General features: G+C 44.0%; 1 protein-coding gene across 3 annotated transcripts; it reads left to right on the forward strand.

Moving 5' to 3' along the window:
- Positions 1-6,600: 6,600 nt before the first annotated feature.
- Positions 6,601-22,992, forward strand: Cipc (CLOCK interacting pacemaker). Of its 3 annotated transcripts, none has more exons than XM_015494263.2 (4): positions 6,601-6,754; positions 12,218-12,404; positions 15,627-15,796; positions 19,399-22,992. In XM_015494263.2, exons 2-4 carry the CDS (start codon positions 12,269-12,271, stop codon positions 20,290-20,292), a joined length of 1,200 nt encoding a protein of 399 aa, XP_015349749.1. In that variant the 5' UTR covers positions 6,601-6,754; positions 12,218-12,268; the 3' UTR covers positions 20,293-22,992. The 3 variants fall into 3 exon arrangements, with proteins under 3 accessions (XP_015349749.1, XP_015349757.1, XP_048655019.1); XM_015494271.2 differs by lacking the exon at positions 6,601-6,754 and adding an exon at positions 6,861-7,157; XM_048799062.1 differs by lacking the exon at positions 6,601-6,754 and adding an exon at positions 8,471-8,705.
- Positions 22,993-23,348: the final 356 nt, after the last annotated feature.

Consider the following 23,348-nt stretch of genomic DNA (forward strand, 5'->3'; position numbering starts at 1 on the left):
CAAATAAATGAGCTGTCTTGTAAAGAATCCACTCTACCTTAGGTCTTGACATCGCTGCGCTTAAAATTGGCTCAAAACATGATACAGCAATGGAGAATGAGTAAGCAATGTCTCACACCTTCTTTAACATTAAGAAAAAGAGAACTTAAATTTAAATTGCACTTCAAATTTGGAAGGCTAGAGGGTCTCAATCAAATTTTCAAAGGAAACCTTTTAGATGTGAAAAACCAAAACTGTGCCCACTCTTTCAGAATATATTTAAGACTTTGGAGACTGACTGCTTGTGTGTCAGTCCCCTGTTTGAGATTTAACTTTGAGGTCGTAGGCAACCAGCTAAAGAGAAAATAGAATCAAGATAAAATCAACAAGGTATTTTTTTTCATTTTGTTTTGTTTTGGTTGAAACTAGGGGTACTCAACCACTGAGCTGCATCCCCAGCCCTTTTTATTTTTAAATTTTGAAACAGGGCCTCACTAAGTCGCTGAACCTGGCCTCGAGTTTCCAATCCTCCTGTCTCAGCCTCCAGAGTTGCTGAGAACACAGGTTTGCATCCCTGCACCTGGTCAACCAGGTAGTCTTGATGAACACTGGGTGAGGCTTCAATCCAACATCTGGTGCCTGTCTACCCACCCTGCTGTGATACTGACTTAAACAAGCCAAGCCCGGCTGGCCAACGCCTCAGCTAAACCTTGTCAAAAGGCCCAACCTTAACTCCCCAGGAATGGAAAGAGAGACACTGGTGTTCTTAGGCACGTCTCTGCAAAGTGCAACCACTGTATTTGTCATCTCTACTGACTACCAGGTTTTAGAAGACTCTTCACGGAATTCCAAAGTGTCAGCCAGGGGCTAAATCCAATGTTAGGGAGAAGGATTCTAGAGCATTCTTGAACAAATGCTCAGAATGAAAAAGTCCCAATGACTTAAAGGGGTAGAAGGTTCTAGAGCATCTTTGCCACAACGACAACTATGGAGTAAGCCCCAGGTAAGTCAGGGGCTACCTCTCCCCCACCACTTACAACACTGGCCTCAGGAGGTAGGGGAGAGCAGAGCACATCAGGGAGTTGACAAAAGAGCAGGAGGGCCCCAGACTTCTCTTGCCCCAGAGGCTGAGGAAGCCACACCCTGCCCTGCTCAGTAACATCTTCTCTCTGGTACTGTCAGTGATGTGTGTGCCCACTGTTCAGGGAGTTGGGTCCTATTGACAACAGATTGGTTGGATACCTACTATATGGAATTTGCTTTGTGAGAGAAAACCATGAAATTCAAACCTATCCCTTAAGGAGCTCAGACTATAGTGGGAGACAAATAGGACCAGACACAGCGCAAACCCTCTAGATGAAGCTACGAGATCCAAAGTGCTCAATACTGTGAATAATTAATTTCCATGTGGAAGACACTCCTCATGTTGGGCTTTGTAGCCATACTTTAAAATCTTTCTACTAAAAAGATTCTAGGTAGAGGGGACATGAGGCCCAAAGCAGCTTCTGAGCATCTGGGAACATGTGGGGCTGAAATCAGCACCCCACCCCCAGCAACCCCTCCACCATGTTCAGAGGGAGGGAGACCAGCTGAGGCGTCTTCTGTGAAGCCTGCCTGCCCAGTGCCCCACCTCGGTCCCTGGTGATCCTCCGACACAAGCGCCTGTCCCTAGTGCTTTTGGCTTGCCACTGGCCTCAGCGCAGCAGGAAAGGGTGTGGCATTACTCATTTCCACTCTAGCACATTTCGTCTGGAATTCAAATCCTGGCTCCATCACCTACCACTGGTGACCTTGGCAAGTGACAGGTCCTATTTCCTCCTGTCAAAGGAGAATAAGGACGCTACACCCACCTCCCAGGACTGAGGGAAGGTCAAATGAGTACATGCAGGCAAATCACTTAGGACAGTACCTGGCACGTCCTAAGCACTGTGTTACTTACTGTTATGAAAGAATTTTCCTTGGGTTGCAGAGCGTTTGGGTGTCAAGCAGTTACACTTAAAGGAATTTCAGTATTGGCAAGGGAGAAAGTGAGTGATTTGGGAGGAGTTTCCATTGCCCCTGGAATCAAACCTGTGTGTATGTATTAACATCCTGACTGTAACCTCAGCATTAGGTTTTTCGTGTTCCTGTTTTTGCAGATACTCCCCTAAGAAATGAGCCAAGAACTAACCCTCATGGTGGGAACCCACCAGCTGACTGCTAAGAGAAAAAAGGTCAGGTCTCCTGTTGTCATGACCTCTGCCTCTGCCAGTACGGGACTGTGGATCCCTCTACCTGCACCCAGGTTGGAGGTCCTGACCTTCTCTCTCACTGACCCATGACTCTGGGACTCTAGAGTATACCACACTGACACCACCATTGAGACCATTAAGTCCTTTTTTTTTTTTTTTTGGTACCAGGGATTGAATCCAGGTGTGCCCACAACCCCAGTCCTATTTTGTATTTTATTTAGAGAGAGGGTCTCACTGAGTTGCTTAGCACCTCACCATTGCTGAGGCTGGCTTTGAACTCTCCATCTTCCTGCCTCAGCCTCCAGAGCCACTGAGATTACAAGTGAATGTCACCAGGCCCAGCCCATTGAGTCCTCTTTAAAGGCTTTACAAACAGGTCAGCACAATGTAATGCCAGGTGCTGATTTGAACTAGAGGACAACTATTTTACAGATGGTTAAATGAGGTTCTGAAAAATGAAATCAATGGTTCTCAAATGCTGGTCCAAGAACTGGCACCAGTCCTGTGGCGTTTTCACTGCTCTTCAGCAAAACTGGAAAAATATGAATAATGTAATGAGTTTTTATAAAGCCAAAATTATCAAATTTTTAAATTATGTGCTATCTTCCTGTCTATATCAGGAGAATGTCAAATGCCCCTTCTTTTTTTTATAAAATGATACTGATAGGAACTGGGATTTTAAACTGTATCTTTTGAATACTTTTTCTTTCCATTATACTATTTTAATTACTTTTAAATAACTTTAAAACAATTTTAATTTTAAATTTGATTTTAAATATCAGAATAATTAATTAACAATTTTTTTTTTTGAACTTTGCTGTTTTGCCCAGGATGGCCTTGAACTCCTGGGCTCCACTGATCCTCCTGCTCAGCCTCCTAAGTAGCTGGGATTATAACACATACTATTGTTTCCAGCCCAAAAAATTATTGAACAATTATTTATAAATATTTTAAGTTAGATGCCATGTAGTGTGTATACTTTGAAATATCTTCGAATGGAACTCAATACAAGATTAACTCTTCAGAGTATCTTATGCAGGATTAAAAACTCGAAATTTCACATGGATAGGGCAGGTAACAACTGAATGCAGAAGGCTGGGTGCATTTGCAGTTTCTGACCTGGGTCTCCTTCACAGGAGAAAGGAAAGGGAATCTGTTGGCAAACCCCTAAGTGCAGCATTTGAGGGTGCATGTCTCCCTCTGCTGGCAACGGTGGTGGCAAAATGAGTCTTGAACTACAAATGGCAGTGGTGAGGTCTGGGATTGCATGAAGCCCCATAAGAATGGTGCCCCCAAATCTGCTCTCCCTCACAGGGACCTTGGCCTAATCAAAATGAGAGAACGAAGACTAAAGAATTTGTGTCACCTGGAAATGATCAATAGAGATGCTGATTTACAAGCCTTGGTAAATGAACAAAGAAATAAAAATAAACTTACAGCAATTTGGCTATATGAAAATAATTCATTATTCATGTTCATGAACTGCTTATTCTATACAGTTATACAGAATCACATGGTAAAATAACCATGAAGGTTATGCCTACCAGCAAATAGTCTGATTTATTTGGTTCCAACACCAAAATTGTCTTTAAAATTCAAATTGTTGATACAACATAGCTGCCTGCTCATATGGAAGTAGAATCAAGTAGTCTGACTTATTTTGCCCCTTTGGAAGACCAAGATGAGGCTGCCCTTATGCTTTCGCTTGTTTCATTTATTCCTTTTTGCCTGTGTGCATTTACTTTGGGGAGACTGAACTCAGGGGCACTTAACCACTGAGCCACATCCCCACCCGTTTTGTATTTTATTTAGAGACGGGGTCTCCCTGAATCACTTAGCACCTGGGTGTTGTTGAGGCTGGCTTTGAACTCCTGTCTCAGCTTTCCAAACCACTCATCCGGCCATCTCACCCGGCCCCCATCCACTTCTACTACTGTGAATCCAACTTTTGCCTTTCCTTAAAGCTTTATCTGCTGGTCTCTTCCAACAACAGGCTAAAAAAATCAAGACAAATAGTTTTTTCTCCATTTACTGTTTTGCTCAGAATCTTCTAGCATTCATATATTCTCTCTCATATTGCTTATAGAGCATGTCTTATTTCCCATGTCAGATTTTAAGTTATTTGACGGCAAAGATCCTTTTAGTCTGTTTCAAAAAGATGCTATTAATAGGGGCTTCACAGTTTTGGGTTCGGGATATATATATATATATGAGAGAATTTTTTTAATATTTATTTTTTAGTTTTTGGTGGACACACATCTTTATTTTTATGTGGTGCTGAGAATCGAACCCAGTGCCCTGCGCATGCCAGGGGAGCGCACTACCGCTTGAGCCACTTCCCCAGCCCGGGTTCGGGTTTAATAGCTATGTTTTCATGTGCATAAGCTTCAGTTCCCTCAAAAACTGGTCATAAATAGCACCATGGTTACCGGCAGTCACAACAGAGAATCTGCCTGGATCCTGGCTGGTGGGATTCAGCTGCCTGCCCACCTTGCACCAGAAAGAAGTGAACGAGCTAGAGCTAGGTGTGGTAGCCCATAATCCCCGGGTTCCAGAGGATGAAGGGAGAGGATTGCAAGGTCAAACCAGCTCAGCAATTTAGGAGGCCCTTGGCATTTAGTGAGACCTTGCCTTAAAACAAAAAAGGGCTGGGGATGTGGCTCAGTGGTTAAGCGGCCCTAGGTTCATTCAATCCCTGGTTCAGGAAAAAAAGAAGTGAATGAAATGAAAAGGAAAACTAAATTTTATGGAGTTTGATCTAACTTGGGTGAGGCAGCTAAATTGCTTCTCCTGCAGTCCCACAGAAGCAGCTGCAATTCATAGAAACAAATGCCAGGTGATATACATATGTAGATTTAGCTAGGTTGTCCTAATCAGAATCTCTGTCAGTGTCAAGTCCTAGGTTTTTGGTCAGCTTGCAGGTCAGAGAGTAGATTCTATTCTCGCCACCAGTAAATTCAGGAGCTCTTGTTTCAACTTTCCCCTGCTTCACCTCAGTTTGATCAAACTACATGAAATTCATCTTGTTTTTTTTTTTTTTTTACAAAATTTGCTGATTTTTTTTTAATATTTCTTTTTTTAGTTTTCGGGGATACAACATCTATATTTCATTATTTTTATGTGGTGCCGAGGATCGAACCCAGCGCCCCGCGCATGCCAGGCGAGCGCGCTACCACTTGAGCAACATTCCCAGCCCCTTGCTGATTTTTTTTTGCAGCCAAATCCTTGTTTTCATTCCATCCTCAAAACAAACCTTATGTAGGCATCCAACTGTTATTTGTTGACAGAGCTTATGTTAATAAGTACACTCATACCAAATAATACATTAGCATTATCTGTATCTAGAGGACTAAAGAGATTAACTATGACCTGATGGCGCTTTAAAAAGCTTGGATTACCAATGCAGGACAACTCCCCACAGTCACCTAGATCAGTGCTGTCCAATACAACTTCCTGAAATGCTGGGAATGCAGTCACTGACCAATAAAGTAGGCATTAGCTCTATGTGGCTAGTCAGTTCTTTAAATGCTGCTGGTGCGACTGAAATTGAATTTTCTCATTTAATTTTACTTATTTTGGGGGCGGTACTGGGGAATGAAACTCAGGGCCTAGCGCGGGCTAGGCAAAAAGCTCGGCTCACTTAATTATATAGCTCTTCGCGGTGACTAGTTTTGGACAGCGCCGTTCCAGGACCGGCCCTGACCTTCAGCAATCTTTTTTTTTTTTTTTTCTCTTTTTTTGCGAAGAAATTCTTTCTTGAGGGAGTGACCCTGACTGATCCACTGAACACATCTTCGATGCCGACGCCCTTTTCTTCTTCAGCGGCTCCCGGGGAAACATCGCCAAGGGCTGGCAGGAGGAACTGCAGCCATAGAAAACCCACCCTCTTGGGCAGTGGCACATCAAAGCACTTGAAATCATCCAACTAAAATATTCACTGCAGCATGGTCTCGGGGCTGTCGGGAAGGCCAGCAAAGCAGAGACAGGGCAAAAAATTGGACCGGAGCCCGTCCTCCTTTGCTCCCTCCCACGCCGCCCGCGCGGCAGGGCCTGTCCTGGTCCCCACCCCCAACGGCGTCGGCACCGCATACACGAGACGAATGACACCTGGTGCCATACGGGTTTCAGGCCGGCCAACCCCTGCCCCTCGAAACCCCGCCCCAAGGCCTGCCCACACAGCCCAGAGCGCCAGGCCCCCTACAAAATGGCGGCGGGGCCTCAGCAACCAACCATAGAAACGCCCGCCCGCCGTAGAGAGCACGGGCCTCTAAGCGATGTCCCTTCCGGCAGAGGCAGGGAAAGTGCATCTCCAAGGGCCCCTCTAGGAGAACAGCGCGCTATCTCTATGGTGCCGAGTCCTCCGAGCCGGGTCACATGGCTGGCGACAGCCGTCGCGGAGGCGGGGGGAGGAGAAATGGGCGGGAGGCCGGGGGAATAGCTGGAGACCCGGAGAAGACGGGGTTGTCATGGAGCCGTGGGGCCGGGCTCGCGCATGCGCCACTTGACGCGCCGGGCCGGTAGTGGAGCAGCGACCCTGGCCCTAGGTGAGAAAGGGAGGGCTCGGCCCGGGGGAGGGGTCAGGGATGGCGCGCCCCGCGAGGGTTTGGGCGCGGAGCGCCGGGAAAGCAGGTGGGAGTAAGGGAATGAGGAAGAAAAGCGGGTAGTCAGGAGGGAGAACCGGGACCTTCGGGGGACGGAGGCCCGAATGTCGGGAGCAGAGGGACGCACCACCCTTGCCCCCATTAAGTTGGTTTTCCCGGGAGCGGCCGGCCTGCGTGGGAAAGAGACTCGCGGGCTGGGAGGGGGCCGTTCGTGGGGAGGGGGCTTGTGCAAGAACAAGTGGAGTGAGTTCGTTAGGGCAGGTGGCCCGGGTCTGCCCCTGGGGGCCAGCGCTGGCAGGGAGCCTGGCGGACTTGGGTTGTGAGCAGAAGGCCCGGGAATGGGCAGGTGAGTGGGCGCGAGAGCAGCTAACAGGGTGAGGGTCCTGGACCCCTAGTTAGGAGCTGCGCTCTGGGTCCGGGACGCAGGTGTGCTGACCTCTCTGACGCCCTGCTGTCCCCCGTTTTGTTGGTTATTTCTCTTGAGTAGCCAACTTGCTAGGCGTGATGCCAGGGGTAGGGGTGTGGGGAAGAAAGCAGCAGTGCCAAGTAAGGAGTTGGTGGTTAGTGAGTGGGCTGAGGGTAATTCTGGTCCTGGCCCAGGCCAAAGCCAGGCTCCTTGTTATTACCCAGGCTCTGGCAGTACGCATTGCCTGGGCGTTTGTCCTGGGAGACTGGTGGTATGCCAGTCACAGCACCGTCCTAGGGTCTGCCCAGTTCTGCCCTGCTGAGCTGGCAGGCTGGTGGATGCCTGGAGGGTACACATGCTGTCTGGCACAGATGCAGTGTGGGCTGGTGCAAATGGATAGGTGGGCGCTGTTAGTGTGAACTCTTTTTGCAGGAGAGGATTAAAAGGAAGTTGGCTAAGCTGATCCCTTTGAAAGGTGAAGATGGAGAATGCCACACCTGGTTTCAAACACAGGAAAATTTTATGGAATCGGATTTCAGGATCTTTGGCATGAATTTGCAGCCAGGTTGGAGAATGGGAATGAATGTAAAGGGGAAGATGAATTTTAGAGATTCAGGAAGATGGAGTTTTCCCCTCATTGAAATATACAGACATTCTCCCAGAATGGTGTATCTGAATATGCAGACTAGAAGAACACGGTTCCAGGGAAAACCTAGTAACATATTTATAATTCTGAGATTACTCATAGTCTTGTGGCTGTAAGTTCTTTATTTTGTATGGCCTTATCACTTTATTGTATTTAAGCTTCTGCTTGGGCTTTCACCTTACACCTCTCGGCACGCATGTTATACACGTGACACATTTTAAAAGCAACGTGAGGGCTGGGGATGTGGCTCAAGTGGTAGCACGCTCGTCTGGCATGCGTGCGGCCCGGGTTCGATCCTCAGCACCACATACCAACAAAGATGTTGTGTCTGCCAATAACTAAAAAAATAAATAAATAAATAAATATGTTTAAAAAAAAAAATAAAAGCAACGTGAGCTCTCAGGAATGTTGCCAAGTATCTATAAAAGGAGAGAGACAGGGCTGCATGTCAGACCCTTTCTTTGTACCTCTTGGGTCTCCTTTGTATCATAAACTCGGATCTCTATAGATATTCTGGATTATACCAACTTTTAATTTGGTTGGTGGGTTTGTCCCTGAGGTTTCACCTGAGAATAAAGAGTACATTAGATATCTGTTTCCTGCATAGGACCAGACATGGAGGTTAGATCTGGAGGTGACCACGGTGTTTGGAAATGCAGAGTATTGCCTTTCCAGGATTTCACTGACAGCAAAGCTGCTCGGACTGTCAGAGACTCAGCAGGACAGAGACTGGTTGGAATTTATTATTCTCTTGAATATCTCACATGCTCATTGTTGGAGGCTGTGGTTGCAAAGATGAAAAAACAACCCTTGGTCGAAGAGACAAATAATTAGACTCTAATGTAAGAAGTACAAAAATATAAGTCAGCACTTGCTAGAATTTTATGTCTATTTATATAAATTCATGTATTTATTGATTAACTTTCCAATGTGAATTTTAGCATGTACTGTTTTCTGTGGGAACCTTTTGGACAATGTGTTACATATACATCCATAAAACGCCCAATTAGGGTCTACTTAAATTAGCTTAAATTAACCCTTCTAATGCAGAGTAAGTACCTGGGGTCTGAGATGTTTGTACAGCCGTTTCCCAGGCTGCACCTGGAAGCAGAGAGAGGAGAGCCAGGGCGAGTTCAGTAATCCAGTTTCAACTCCTCCTCAGCTTGTGAGCATCTAACGTTAAAATAATATGCAGGAGAAAAAAAATCTGGCAACTTACTGAGGTTTTCAGGCTTTGAGATTTTAATGACCCCCAGTTTGAGAAATGGTGGTAGGAAACCCTGTCACTCCGCTCCCCAGTCCAGGACTTCATGGGGTGCTGTGTACACCTGGGTCTGATGTTCATGGCTCATTGATGCTTTGAAGTCAATTATACATTCTTTCCAACTGCCACCAACTCCCCAGGACCTAAAATTTTAATACACTTTGACGTGTTTGTCAGTATTTCAGGATTTTGATTCTACAATCAATATTATCCTGCAAATTCTCAATGAGTCAGAATAAATCCCTGTGTGTTTTCTGTGGCTCCATTAGTCATGCTTTGACAATACGGTGGCAAGACCTCTTCCAGTGTCTTGTCTTGAGAACTGTAGAAGACTAAATTGGGATGCTTTCTCTAAAATACCTGTAAAATAATTCCTGTTTAGTAAGATAATGTGAAATTTTGTCAGGTTCTTAATTAGTTGCCACTAACATGAGCTACCTTCCTAAGCTGGATCAGCGGCCTGGTGAGACCCACGTCAGTCTGAAGACCCATCCACATGCTACATCTATGTCCATTTTGAAGAAGGCTTTTATTCATTTTTGGACAGTATTATTTAAGGAAAATTACACTGTGCACACTTGTTGGGTTTTATACAAAAGGATCCTGATTTAATTAGAGATACAATTTTACATTTTAGTCTGCTTTTTACACTGGGTTGTCCATGCTGTCAAACCTTGTAGCTGTCAAATCGACATTGCTTTTGCCTAGTGCTCTGCAAGATGTGACAGGGCCATTGTTCATCTTTTATGCACATAGGATTAAGCGTGTGACCTCTGAAAGAGTCTTGATTTGACATGAATTGAATGAGGAAGCCAGTCCCCTTAAATGAGTTAGGTATGAGGCAAAATAACTTTTACTTGAAATTGTTTTCAAACCAGTTTGTGTTCCCTTCAGCCCACATCAACTGAGTGTAAAAGTATGAGCCAGAGGGTTGCTCTTGTCTTATTTAACTTCACTGTGAGCCCTTCCTCTGGTGTTCCTCGCTAGATCTTGTATCAGCAGAAGTGTGCAGGCGTGGCCCTTTGCAGTGTTCCAGGCACAGTGCTGTTTGGGACTCAAGCTTCTCTCCACTAGTCCTATGGGATGGAGTGGTGAATAGACTTCGAATGGAAACATCGCCAGGCCTTGCTCACACCTACCAGATTCATTATTATCCCAGGTTTTTTCTGTTTTATTCCTGTGGTGTCCTTTGTGCACTTAACATTCCAGCCTTACAGCTCCCATTCTGCTGTAACTCAAATATTTGCTAACTGTTGAACGTTCTCCGTTCTGCTGACCCTTTGTAGGGCTGATTGGTCTCATTCTTGCACTGTTAGCCCAAGTCCGGATACTCTGCAGACTAGCTGTATGTCACTGAGGCAAGCTTGGGTTTCTTCCCTGAGCTTTAGTCTTACATGTGACTTCTTCCTACACACCATCTCTACTCGCTTCAGTCTCTAGATGACCAAAACTGAACTAGCCTCGCCACACCTGCCCACTCCACCCAGCTCCCTGCTGTGCTTTTTTGGGGCTCCCTAGCTTAGAAAATGGTACTCCCCACCCCATATATAACCGAGTCCCAGCAGGTCAGCCTGTTTCCCTTCTCGTCTCCTCCAGGACCACCTCTGTAATGTTCCTGGACTGTCACGATAGCATCCAAATGATCTCATGCCACTCTGCCTGTCTCTCTCTCTGCTTTAGTCTCAGTCCTCATCGAAAATGCTTTTGAAAGCACAGATCTGATCACATTACTCTTCTGGTTGAAATACTTCAGTGATTTTCCGCTGCTGTTAAGTTAACATCCAGCCTTTGCAACATGGATTCCCAGACCCTTCCTTTCTGTCCCCACAACTCCCTAGTGTCAGTCAAATTAGTGAGACCCTGTCTTAAAATAAATAAATAAAGGCAGGAGGTGTTGTTCAGTGTAGAGCAATCCTGGGCTCAATCCCCAGTCCAGTCACTTCTCCCTGTGATCTTGCTGCCATTTAGCTCTGAGTAGGCCAAGCTGCTTGTTCCCTTAGGACTTTTGCCCAGAACACACCAGCACGCCCCACCTGTCCTCTTTTGCCTGGTTAACTCAGCCTTCCATCCCAGCTACCTGGCACTTCCTTAGTCCCCCAGACTGCTAGTCCTGACCCTTCATTTCTCTTATCAAAGTAGTCATTACTTGCCGGAGTCCTTGATTAATGTCTTCCTCTCTTTCTAGATCACAAGTCCAAGAAGAAAGTAAGCATGTCTGTCCTATCCACTTTGTATCTCCAGTCCTAGTACAATGCCTGGTTCTACATGAGCACTTGGTAGATATTTTTAAATGACTGACTGTAACTTATCTCAATGTCAGCTTCCTTCTTTGTAAAATGGGATCACAACTGATGTAGACATTATGAAGCTCAAGTAAAATAACATTAATAGTAATACATGTTATGTACCTTTGTATTATATAAGCACTTTATTATGTATAATATTATTTGTATATAAAAGTGATTTTTTGTTGTTGTTTATTTGTGGTGCTGGGGATTGTTGATTGTTTATTTTTGTGATACTAGGGATTGAACTCAGGGCCTTATTCATGGTAGGTAAGCACTTTACCACTGAGTTATACTACACCCCTAAAAAACACTTTTTAGCCCCAAAGTAGCATGCATATATAAACTGTTTTTACTCTGTTCAGTTCTTTATCCAAAGAACTGAGAATTATCGGTGAGAAACTACACTCTGGGCCATGGCAGTAGGTCAGGAGCCTGCAGGTGCACACTAGGACAACAAGCCCGCTGGCTGATGTTACCTCTTCTCAGGGAGGAGGAGAGTGACTTGATTTGGGTACCCATTCCAAAAGCCTAATCAAATGTGCCTTTGTTAGCAGTCACAAAGCTTCCACAGAATGTTGTTTGTGTGCTTTGAATTTGTAATGTAGTTACACAGCAGCAGGAGGACTGTGGATCTCTTTTTGGATGGAAACCATTCTGTTTAGTAAACTCGAAGCTTTTGTCCACTGAGAAGATATGGCCTACGTGGGCAAGGACTGTGTTCTTGACTCTTAACTTCATGCACCATTTGGATACCTATTTCAGCTCTCTGGGCATTGACTTCTTATGTAACTGTTTTTCATAGGGCGATCCAGATGAAAAGAGTACCAGGAACTCGCTTCCAGCCTAATAAAACATGGAGAGGAAAATCCCATCCAGAGAGAGCCCCAGAAGACTCTCGGCCAAGCTAGGCAGAGGAACAGAGATGAAAAAAGGGACTCGTCAACTTGGCGTGGTGGCTGCAGAGTCAGATAAGGACTCTGGATTTTCAGGTTAAAAATATCTTATCCTTTCTACATGATAATGAATGATGTGCCTGAAAAATTTTCTCCCTAAAACTCATTTGTGTGATAAGAATGAGAAGCTTTAACACAAAGGATAATGACTATCTGTTCTCACAAAATGGTCATTCTGATTCCATATGGCAGAGTAACAGTCAAAGTAACTGTGGGATTAGTTCTGAAAGAATGATTTGACATCTTTTCTTCAATTTAGGCTTTCAACTTTATTTATGTTTTGCAGTGCTGAGGAAGGAACCCAGGGCCTCATACACGCTGGGAAGCACTGTGCCTCTGAGCTACATCCCCAGCTAAAGACTCAACTTTAAATCTTACATTTCCAAGTATTGCAAATGGTTACTGGAAAAAAAAATACTTGAATGCTCATAATTCCATGGGGGTTAGCTCCTTTTTCATAGGAACAGATACATTTCAGGGGAAAAAAAATACTACGTCAAGTTATCACTGTGTAACAAATTTGAAATCTGCCAGTTTAAAAGTTGTACTGTCAGGCATCATGTTACGAGGGGGATATGTCCTGGGAAACCCGTCCTTAGGTGATTTCATCATTGTGTGAATACCACAGAGTATACTTACACAAACCTAGATGGGGTAGCCTACTATACACCCAGGCTGCACCACATATAGGTCTGTAATTGACCAAAGCATCACTATGTGGTGCATGACTACAATTTGTTAAGATAATTTTTTTGCTAAGAAAGTTATTTTACTATGCTTAAAAAGCCCACTCCTCCCAACAATCTTTCCTTCCTCATATCTGTCATTTGGTATTTGGTCTAGAGTTACCTGCCCAATACTACCTTCATGCTATTAGACCAGAAAGTGGAACAGTTTTCTTTAATAGCTTACCCGAAAGGGCTAGCTGCGTCCCCTATGAATCTCTTAATTTTTGCTGAGGCTTCTTTTCATTTCCACGCCTGAGGGAGTGGCTTGAACTACCCTCAAATGTTGAATTGATATCAACATTTTTGGCTCAGGGGATGCCAAGGATTGATGCCAGAGTATTGGGGCTGAATCAGCATCCTGAGAGTGAAACCTCCTCTAGGGGAAGATTTATGTCACCCAAGTTCACAGAGACAAATTGATCAGTTTTGTTGATTTACTCATGTATAGTGAGAAATGCAACTGTTAGGAAAACTAGAACTTTCCCATCTTGAGATTGATGTGTTCTCACCTCGTAGTCATGCTGAATGAGAAGCCAAAGTATAAATAGACCATTACTCATAGAGGAGCAGAAACTGACCAAGGGATTAGAGTAAGAGGAATTGGTTGCTGCCCAGGGATAAGGCAGTCCAGGGTTCATAGCACTGTTTCAGAGTCTTGCCTTGTTGTCAGGCTCGCCTGCAGCCATCATTAAAACACTGATCCTCAGACCCTCTTCTGGAGATGCTGATTCCGAGGGACTGGGGAAGGCCTTGGAATGTGGGGTTTTTAAAATAAGTATCTGTCATATAATCAGACAGGTTTGGGAAACTTTCCCTGTTTTCTTTTAACATCATGTTTGCTTTTTTGTCTGGTTTCCTTGTCATGAAGGTAATTCATACTCATTGAGAAGCTTAGAAACTTAGAAAAGTCAAAGAATAAACATTATCCACAGTTTTATTATCTGTAATTCCCAGTGCTATTGACTATATGGTACTTTTTCCAAAAACTTCAACTTCATTAAGCCAGTTCTTTAAAGAAGTCCTATATTATTCAGACATAGAATGGTATTAAAAATAATCGAACTCATTATGTCCCCCCACATAGCCCCAGTGAATGCCTCCAGCCACTGCTGGGCCACAACCCCAGCCCTAATATCATTATTTCTAATACATTGTCCCATATTTGGTCAGTGGGAGACCCATCTGGGTAGCCCTTATGTCTTTTTGACATTCCCATTAGTGTTTGAGCACCTCCTAGCTTTCTAGGACAATAAGCTGTCCAGGCTCATCTTGTCCCTTCCCTGCCAAAGTCTTAGAATCAGCTGTTTCTCCAAGAGCCCCTGCTTTTGTGCTTCATGTGCAGAACAGCATTGAGAAGCAAGGTCCAGGTGTGGGGTGTACACATTGTATGGCTTAATAGTTGGTAACTAGAGCACATTTGGATTACTTGAAAATAAACTTACCTAGGAACAAGGTAAATCAGTTCAGTTGGATCAAGGGTAGGACCCAGATACCCATAATTTTTGAGAAGTATCACTGGAGAGTCTGAGTCGTGCCCCTGTTGATGAATGTCCTTCTAATCACAGTCTTTGCCATGCTGCAGAAAATGCAGTTGTTGACAATTGCATTTATTTATCCATTTACACTCCAGTCTTGCCTTATCAATATTCTGAGATTCTTATTTGGGGGGGAGGGGTAGGTACTAGGGTTTGAACTCAGGGGCACTCCATCACTGAGCCACAGCTATTCTAAGATTCTTAATGAGCAATTCACAGAATCCCAGACTCCTCAGTAGCAGAAAAAAACAGTCTTTTGGTTTACGCCAGCAGATATTTAAGTACATCCTTTTTGTATGGCGTTACATAGGGACCTGTATTCTCTTTGGCTTGTAGAGCATCCTGCTTTCACTTATTGTGAAGGATTCCTGGTAAGTTCAGCCGGTAAAGGAGGTGCTTAACAGGGTGAAGGAACAACAGAGAAGAGAAACATTTAAACTTTGGCTTTGACAGACTAATCCAGAATTTTATAATTGGAAAATTCAGGAAGAAGCTATTTCAGTTCCAGCATGGATATAAATTAGAGATTAACAGATTTTAACAGCTGTCAACAACTGCATTTTCTGCAGCATGGCAAAGATTATGATTAGAAGGACATTCATCAACAGGGGCAGACTCAGAATCTCAGTGATACTTCTCAAAAATTATGGATGCTCACTTCTCAGCATCAGGTTCTTCAAAGCTATGAACTAACTTTGAAACCTTCAACTCATTTCTCTGTAGACCCGATGATTACTTTCACATGAACTCTAACTGACACAGATTTTTGCCTTTAAGAGAAGAAGGAAGGGAGTTAAGAACAGTTCTGAACTTTTTTGGGAGGGATAATTATGGAGGCCATGGAAAATCCAATGAAAACTAAAGACCCCAGAAAAGTGGACAAAAACGCCTGTCCCAGATGTTCCTTTTAATTTCAGGGGTTCCTATATCTCAGGAGCTGGGTTAAGAGCCCTAGCTTAGAGCCTGCATGAACTAACCATGCGTCTGCCCACCAGATGGGAGCTCAGAATGTCTGAGCTCCGCAGAGCAGATGGAGTCCGAGGACATGCTGAGCGCCTTAGGCTGGAGCGGAGAAGACAGGCCACGGCAGAGCTCCAAAGCTGCCAGCAATGCCTTCCCTACACTGTCCCCCATGGTCGTCATGAAGAACGTTCTGGTCAAACAGGTAAGGAGGATGGATGTGGCCTAAAATCTTTGCAGATGAAAGTTTCTGAGCTTCCTGTGTACAAACTCTCCTTCTCTGCCAAGGAGAGTTCAGAAGAGGCACTAGAACCATTCCAAGCTGTACTTTTCTGTCCTGGGTAGAGTTTGTTACCTTTCAATTGCTGACACTGTTTTAAAAAGGAGCACAGGAGGCTGGTGATGTAGCTCCGTGGTAGAGCACTTGCTTAGCATGCCCAAGCCCTGAATTTGATCCCTAGCACTGAAAAAAAAAAAAAATGTACAAGAGTCATGATGTATAGTCTCATTTTTGAGACAAACTCAAAAAAATGAGGTATTTTTGGTTTTTATTTTTTTTTATTTTTTTTTTATTTTTTAACACTTTATTTTTTTTATTTATTTTTTTTTAATTTTTTATTGTTGGTTGTTCAAAACATTACAAATTTCTTGACATATCATATTCCACACTTTGATTCAAGTGGGTTATGAACTCCCACCTTCACCCCATACACAGATTGCAGAATCACATCAGTTACACATCCATTGATTTACATATTGCCATACTAGTGTCTGTTGTGGGTTTTATTATTTATTTATTTTCAGTACTGGGGATGGAACCCAGGGCTTCATACATGCAAAATAAAAAAATAAGATAAATAAGTGCTCTATCACTGTGCTGCACCCCCAGACCTTTTCATTTTATTTAGAGGCAAAATCTTGCTAAATTGTCCAGGCTGGCAATCCTCTTGCCTCAGCCTCCCCAGTAACTGAGATTACAGGCTTGTGCCACTGTTCCTGACTTTATTTGTTTGTAGTTTATCCATAGGATTCTTAAGTGCTTTAGTCATACACAAAGGAACCAAGCCAAAATGTCATCACCTCACTGGTACATTCTAACATATGGCAGAGTCTAGGGTAAAAACAAAGTTGGATTTGTGCTGGGAATTTAGATATGTAAGACACGTTATTTGTTTTAGTAAAGAGGCGATTCCCTGTCTCTCATGTCACATTTTGAGCATTTTCTTAGTGATCAGATCAAAGCCATGGCATCAGTGACCTGGCAGCTGTTCAGTTTGATAACGGCTCTACCAATGATCCACGTAGCTTTTTGTGGAGATGAAAAGTTCAGTTTTGGGATTTTTTGCAAAACTATGCATATTATGTGATTATTGTCTAGATCTGAAAGAAAAGAATCAGATGAAAATCTAACTTAAGCTCCAGTATTTGAAACTGAGAATTCAATCATATAAATTTGCATAAGTTAGAGTAGAAAAATTCAAGGAATGGAAAAGACTGGTGTAAACTAAAGGACATTTAACCTTACCCTTCTTACTCTGAAATATCTCACAGCTCTTGCATGGAGGCATTGATGAGTCTATTTAAAGATCATGAAGTTCAAAATCCGGCTTTAGCTTGATCTTTCCATCTGTGTCAGAGGTTAGAAGAACATGTCTGTGGCATGTCAGGAAGCCTTAGTGTCTTAACTGTTACCTGGTTATTTCTGAGGAACATAAACAAGGTAGACCAGGGTGTTCTGAAAAGGAATTTTGCTTGGTAAACCACGTCTCAGCTGGAATCTCTTATTGAAAGGAAAAGAAAATAAAGACAGGAAGAAAGTGGAGCCCACCCGAGATTGTCCCGACCCCACCAAGGCTGCCCAGTGCTTTCTCCTCACTCATTTCTTCCCTGCCGCTCACTCTGGCTCCTGGTCACTCCTTGTGTGGCTGTGTTGTTAAGCCTTCTTTGTCGCAGGCTGGGATGGTAGCTCCAGGAGTAAGTAGGCTTTTCCAGCAGAGCCACATTCTTCAGACAAAGAGACCTGCTGGCAAGGCTGCTGGGCTCTATCAGGAGATGGGAGGCTTAGAGACAAGCTGGCCTCCTGGAGAGTCTAGGAGTTTTGTTTAGTTTTTGTTTCTAAACACTTTAGAATCCAGCACATTCCAAAAATAATAATATGATTTAAAAATCTCTGTATATTGTGTAATACTTTTTTAAATTTTTTTCTTTAGTTGTAGATGGACACAATATCTTTATTTTATTTATTTATTTTTATGTGGTACTGAGGATTGAACCCAGGGCCTCACATGTGCTAGGCAAGTGTCTCTGCCACTGAGCTACAACTCCAGCTCCCTGTTGTGTAATATTTTAACTATTGCTACTTGATTTTAGGAATTTTTCTTTTGAGGGTGATTCCATTTCTGCCAGGAAACAGTATGATCCTGCACAAGGTTAGGCACCATGGACTTCTGTTTCTTCATCTCGAACATGAAGGCTTAATGGGAAATGATTCTGAAGTCCTGTCCAAGTCTAAACTTTTGTTCTGTGTTCCCTTAGGTGTCTTCAATCTGAATAAGACAGTTTGTAAAAGCAGTAATTAGAGGAAATTAACAGCAACTTGAGGAAGAACAGTCCACGAAACTTATCTTGGAAAAGCAGTGCAGGGGATATTTGGGGGACAGCCTCGAGTTTTGATTCCAACTAAGCTGAATTAGGATGACCTTTCAGAAGACCCTGGGTTTTAGATGTCCTCAGTCAGAAAACTGGTTTCCAGGGCTCCATTTCTTGTTTTCATACAACCCAGACATATCTGAATACCAAGAGGGCTCCAGAATGTGCTGTACAGATGGTCTCATCCTTTGTACTGAAAAGGAGTTGTAGTTGGGCTAAAGTTCCTGTCCAACATGCAGGAGGCAGAAATGTGTGCAGAATGCTGGAAAGGTGGTCCATAATGGCTCCAGATAAATCAGATTCCACCACATAACCCACTAAAGCTGGGAACCTCCAAGGCTCACCTGCTGAGCTTCATCTGTACTGGGATCTTTGGACCAGATTGGAGCTAGATTGGCTTTCAAATATCAGAGACAAGTAGTCATGTCCTTCTCTGTTAGTTTTCATCTGAATCAGTACTTTAATTAAAAATAAATGTACAATTGAAGAGTAATATAATAAAGGTAAGTCAGCCTTTGGTTAAGATGGGTCTTAGAGTTAGAAAGAGGAGGAATCCTCTGTATCACTTCGTAGCTTGGTGACTAAGCAAGTTATATCAACTTTCTAAGCCTCAGTTTTCTATTTATGAAGGGAAGTGGTAACTGATGGGGTTATTGTGGAGATTAAAGGAGGTGACACATTTAAAACATTGCTCACAGTGCCAGCCTGTTGTAGCCACCAGCACGTAGTAACTGTTATTGTTTAAGTGGCTTTTTAAACGGACCAGAGATGTCTAATAGATCACAACACATGTGACCAAAGTTATTTCCGGGTATAGGAGGTTCCAGGCAGACCTAAATGAAGACTGTGGTGTAAAGTCACATTTAGTCTTGAGATGAGCACATTTTAACACTCGTGAGGAAATTGGATATCCATATTTTTATTGTCTCAGCTACTTCACTGACCTACAATTTCTTTTTCTGAGTGGAAGAAAAATAGATATTTCCTCAAGTCTTCCCTTAGGAAAAGTTTTTAAAGGTGTTCTGTCAGACACAAGTGGATATCCAAGCCCCTTTCCCAGCCACGTGAGGGGTGCACAGGCCATCTGAGTGTCCCATTCCCCTCTGAGGAGCCATGCGCCTCTGTCCCCAAAAAGCTGCTCTCTTCCTTTGCTTGCAGGGCAGCAGCTCATCCCACCTCCAATCGTGGACTGTCCAGCCCTCCTTTGAAGTGATCTCGGCACAGCCACAGCTCTTTGTCCTTCACCCACCTGTGCCATCGCCAGTCAGCCCAAGTCACGCCAGTGAGAAAAAATCAGACTCCAGAAACTACTTGCCCATTCTGAATTCTTATACCAAAATAGCCCCACACCCTGGCAAAAGGGGCCTTTCCCTCAGCCCAGAAGAAAGAGGAGCAAGTGGAATACAGAAGAAAATCTGTACCGAGAGACTGGGGCCTGGCTTGTCTTCCAGCGAGCCGTCCAAGACCGGCGCGGCCCCGTCCAGTCCCTCCGCTCCGGCCCCAGCCAGTGCCAAACTCGCTGAAGACTCGGCCCTGCAGGGTGTGCCCTCCCTGGTGGCAGGTGGAAGTCCACAGACTCTTCAACCAGTGTCCAGCAGCCACGTGGCTAAAGCTCCCAGCCTGACCTTCGCGTCCCCCGCCAGTCCTGTCTGTGCCTCAGACAGTACTCTGCATGGCTTAGAGAGCAGCTCTCCCCTCTCGCCACTGTCAGCCCATTACAGCTCACCTCTGTGGGCTGCAGAGCACCTCTGCCGCAGCCCGGATCTCTTTTCAGAGCAGCAGCAGAGCAAACACAGGCGCTTTCAGAACACCCTGGTAGTCCTACACAAATCTGGTTTGCTGGAGATCACTTTGAAAACCAAGGAGTTGATTCGTCAGAACCAGGCAACTCAGGTGGAACTAGATCAGTTGAAAGAGCAAACCCAGCTGTTCATAGAGGCCACCAAGAGCAGGGCTCCTCAGGCTTGGGCCAGGCTGCAGGCATCTCTGACGTCTGGGTCCAGTCATTCTGGCAGTGACCTAGAAACATTCTCTGATCACCCAGACATATAGCCCAGGAAGCATATCTTCCAGAGATTTGAATGGTTCTTTTAATTCTTGCTGTTACCTGCACCTGTGTCCCCAAGCTTATTTAAGAACTCTTCCTTCTAAACTCACTCATGAAGCCACATGCTCTCCCCTGGCTGCTGTTTGAACCTGTGGTCCATGCACAGGTTATGTATGTCTGCGCCATTGAGGACCTCCGATTCCAAGTGTCTTTTAGTCCCCTTTCCTTAGCGTACAAGCACATACCTGGATCACGGGGCAGAGCAGGGGAGATGATTGTGTGGGACTCTACTGTTACCTCCCTCCATCCCACTTGCTGCCAGATCAGGGGTGCCATAACATGCATGAGCAGAGTGACACCTGTCGAGTCAGAGAGTAGGCGACACAAGGATGGCTTCATAGATCCTCCCTTGAGTGTCTTAGTCACAGAGAAGACAAAAATAAGAGGAGGTATATTTGCCTCCCACAAGGCATCAAGCCAGCTGGGTGAGACCGAAAAGGCTTGAGGCACAGGCTGCATCTGGTGCAAGCAGTTAATCATGTAAAGCTTTGTTTTCTTAGACTTGAAAGTCAGGGGAAAGGGTAGGACAGTTTGACTCATACACTTTAAATCACAAGCCAGATTGCGCTTAAACGAGTGGGCAAAACACTTCAGATGCTTAAGGTATGGAATAGGTTCAGTACCATCTGGAATTGTAGTTGATAATTTGCTTTTGTTTTACTTAGAGACTGAAGAAAATAGACAAGGCCAGCATCTCTTGGTCAGCAGCTGGATGATTCTGGTTACTCACTTCCTTAAAACAGTGCAATGTGCTTTGTATCTGAAAAGCTCAAGGGGAGCTGCAGTGGTTCCTGAGTGCTCTAAGTGACCCCTCTGCTGCCTCCTTCATTGGCTTTTTCCCCGTTTGTTCTTTGTTTCGGTAGGAGAGGGAAGCAGTGATTTTGCTTGTAAACTTTGAATTAATAAAACCTTCCTGAGGTTGTGATAATGAGGCCACAAAAAGTTGGGAAGCATTTTTGTCCCCTTGCTTTTTGTGTCTCAAGTTCCCTCTGTCTCCTAGTGTGATGAGCAAGTATGGAGCAGTCTGTGTCCCTTTTATGTGTAGAACGTTGGCAGCAAAGCCAGAGGCGTGATGTTGGTCAACATCTCGCTGTTACCTGCACCTGTGTCCCCAAGCTTATTTAAGAACTCTTCCTTCTAAACTCACTCATGAAGCCACGTGCTCACCCCTGGCTGCTGTTTGAACTTGTGGTCAAAAGGAGAATGGGTGGGAAATTCCAGATGATGCACATTCTTTTCAGCCTCATATTAATAACTGGATGTCTAAGGAATGGAATTTCAAAGATCATCTCCTCATTTAAAAATTTTATCCTCTTGAAAATTTTATTATTAACAAATTACCTAAATAAGTTCTTATGATCAGTTTCACTTTTTCTGCAAAGGAGATGTCCTTGAGGTGTACTAAGCCCACAAGTTCATGTAGTATTTACCAGGGAGTCATAATAACTTGACATAGTTTAGAAATGCTAAGGCTTCAGGTTGCCTAGTAATGTGGTCCCAAATGCACGATTTAGACATGACTGATTTATAAATAAGCAACTTGGTAAAATCTGATCAACATAGAACTATTACCTGCCATTTGCTTTCTAAAAGAATTTCCAAAACCACAGCAAATGTGTCCCTGAGCAGACTCGGCTCCTTGTAACATTTTCCTCTTGGCCCAGTCGGTTGCCTCCTCTGAGTCTGTGTGGTGCTGTAGACGTTCTGCTCTGCACCGTGCTAGGAAGCTTCCTGTTTGGCAGCATATGTTTGGCAGCAAAGCCATAGAGACAGGTGCATTCTAACAGCCTGGGCTCCAGTCCTGAGTCTTACTGAGTGTCAGAAATCTGAAAACACTTGCTGAGAAACAAATGTATTCCATTGGAAAAACCCTCTGTGGAGCTGTACACCTCTTGGACTCTTCTTCCTAGACTAAGGTTTGCAGTTCCCTTCCTGTCATGGTAAAAGAGGAAGAAAGCCTTCATCGGTCCTTACTGCTGAGTGGCAGGGAGAGGTGGCCCCCACCTCCAGGTCCTCTCTGATCTTGCAGCTGGATCTGGCAGTCTCTGGGCGCTTAGCATGGGTGTCCTTTCCCTAGTTGAGCTGGAAGCAGACAAACCCAAGTAGAGAAGCTAGGTCTTGGAAGGAGAGATCCATTGAGGCCAGCAGCCAGACCAGCCAAGGGAGGAAGCTTGGAGATAACCAGAAGACCTCCGTGGGTCACACCGGGCTGTGAGTACTGATGGCCTTAGTGCTGCATGATGCCCTTTGGTATGAAGTACTGCGGCACAGCTACTGTTTTCTAAAAGTGAGAAGCCAATTAGCTCAGGCCAGCCCTTAAGAGAACTCTGGCAGGTTTTATTGGCAATATTGAAACACCTCTAGAAAAAGTTTCTGATTGAATTGGTTATGGGAATGGAGTTTAATGACATTTGTAATTTATTACACATTGCTTTTTATTGATTATAGTATTGTCTGACTTTTCTTCTTTATTATAATTCTTTAAGCAGCAAAGTAACTCATGCATATATTGAAGTGGTTTTCCAGCTATGAATTCTGTAGGGTAGAAATTTATTTACCAAATGTGAATTCTTTTGAGAAAGTATGAAGTTATGTAGAAATTGACTGTGAAATGTCCGAGAAAAATAAAAGTCACTTACTTGAAACTATTAGGCCATTTTGCTTTATAACTGCTTAAAAAATACTGAGTGAAATCTAGAGCAAATATTTGAATTGGGTTAAGTCAAACATGGATACTCATGCCATTTGAGAATATTGGGATTGGACCTTGAATGTGGAAATTTCATTGTTCAGACTTTCACCAGTGTAAACTTAAAAGGAAATGCAGGTGGTCTTAAGGTGAGTGGCCTATTGCTCCCCAGGACTTGGAGGTTTATGCTGCAGTGTTTGGGAAGAGGGAGAGGAGAATCCAATCCAGCAATTTCTTCCTTTCTTTCTTTTTGAAATTTGTTCTTTTTAGATATACATGAGAATAGAGTGTATTTTGTGTGTGGGAGGCGGG

The sequence above is a fragment of the Marmota marmota genome, unplaced genomic scaffold (assembly GCF_001458135.2).
Source record: "Marmota marmota marmota unplaced genomic scaffold, marMar, whole genome shotgun sequence".
NCBI lineage: Eukaryota > Metazoa > Chordata > Mammalia > Rodentia > Sciuridae > Marmota > Marmota marmota.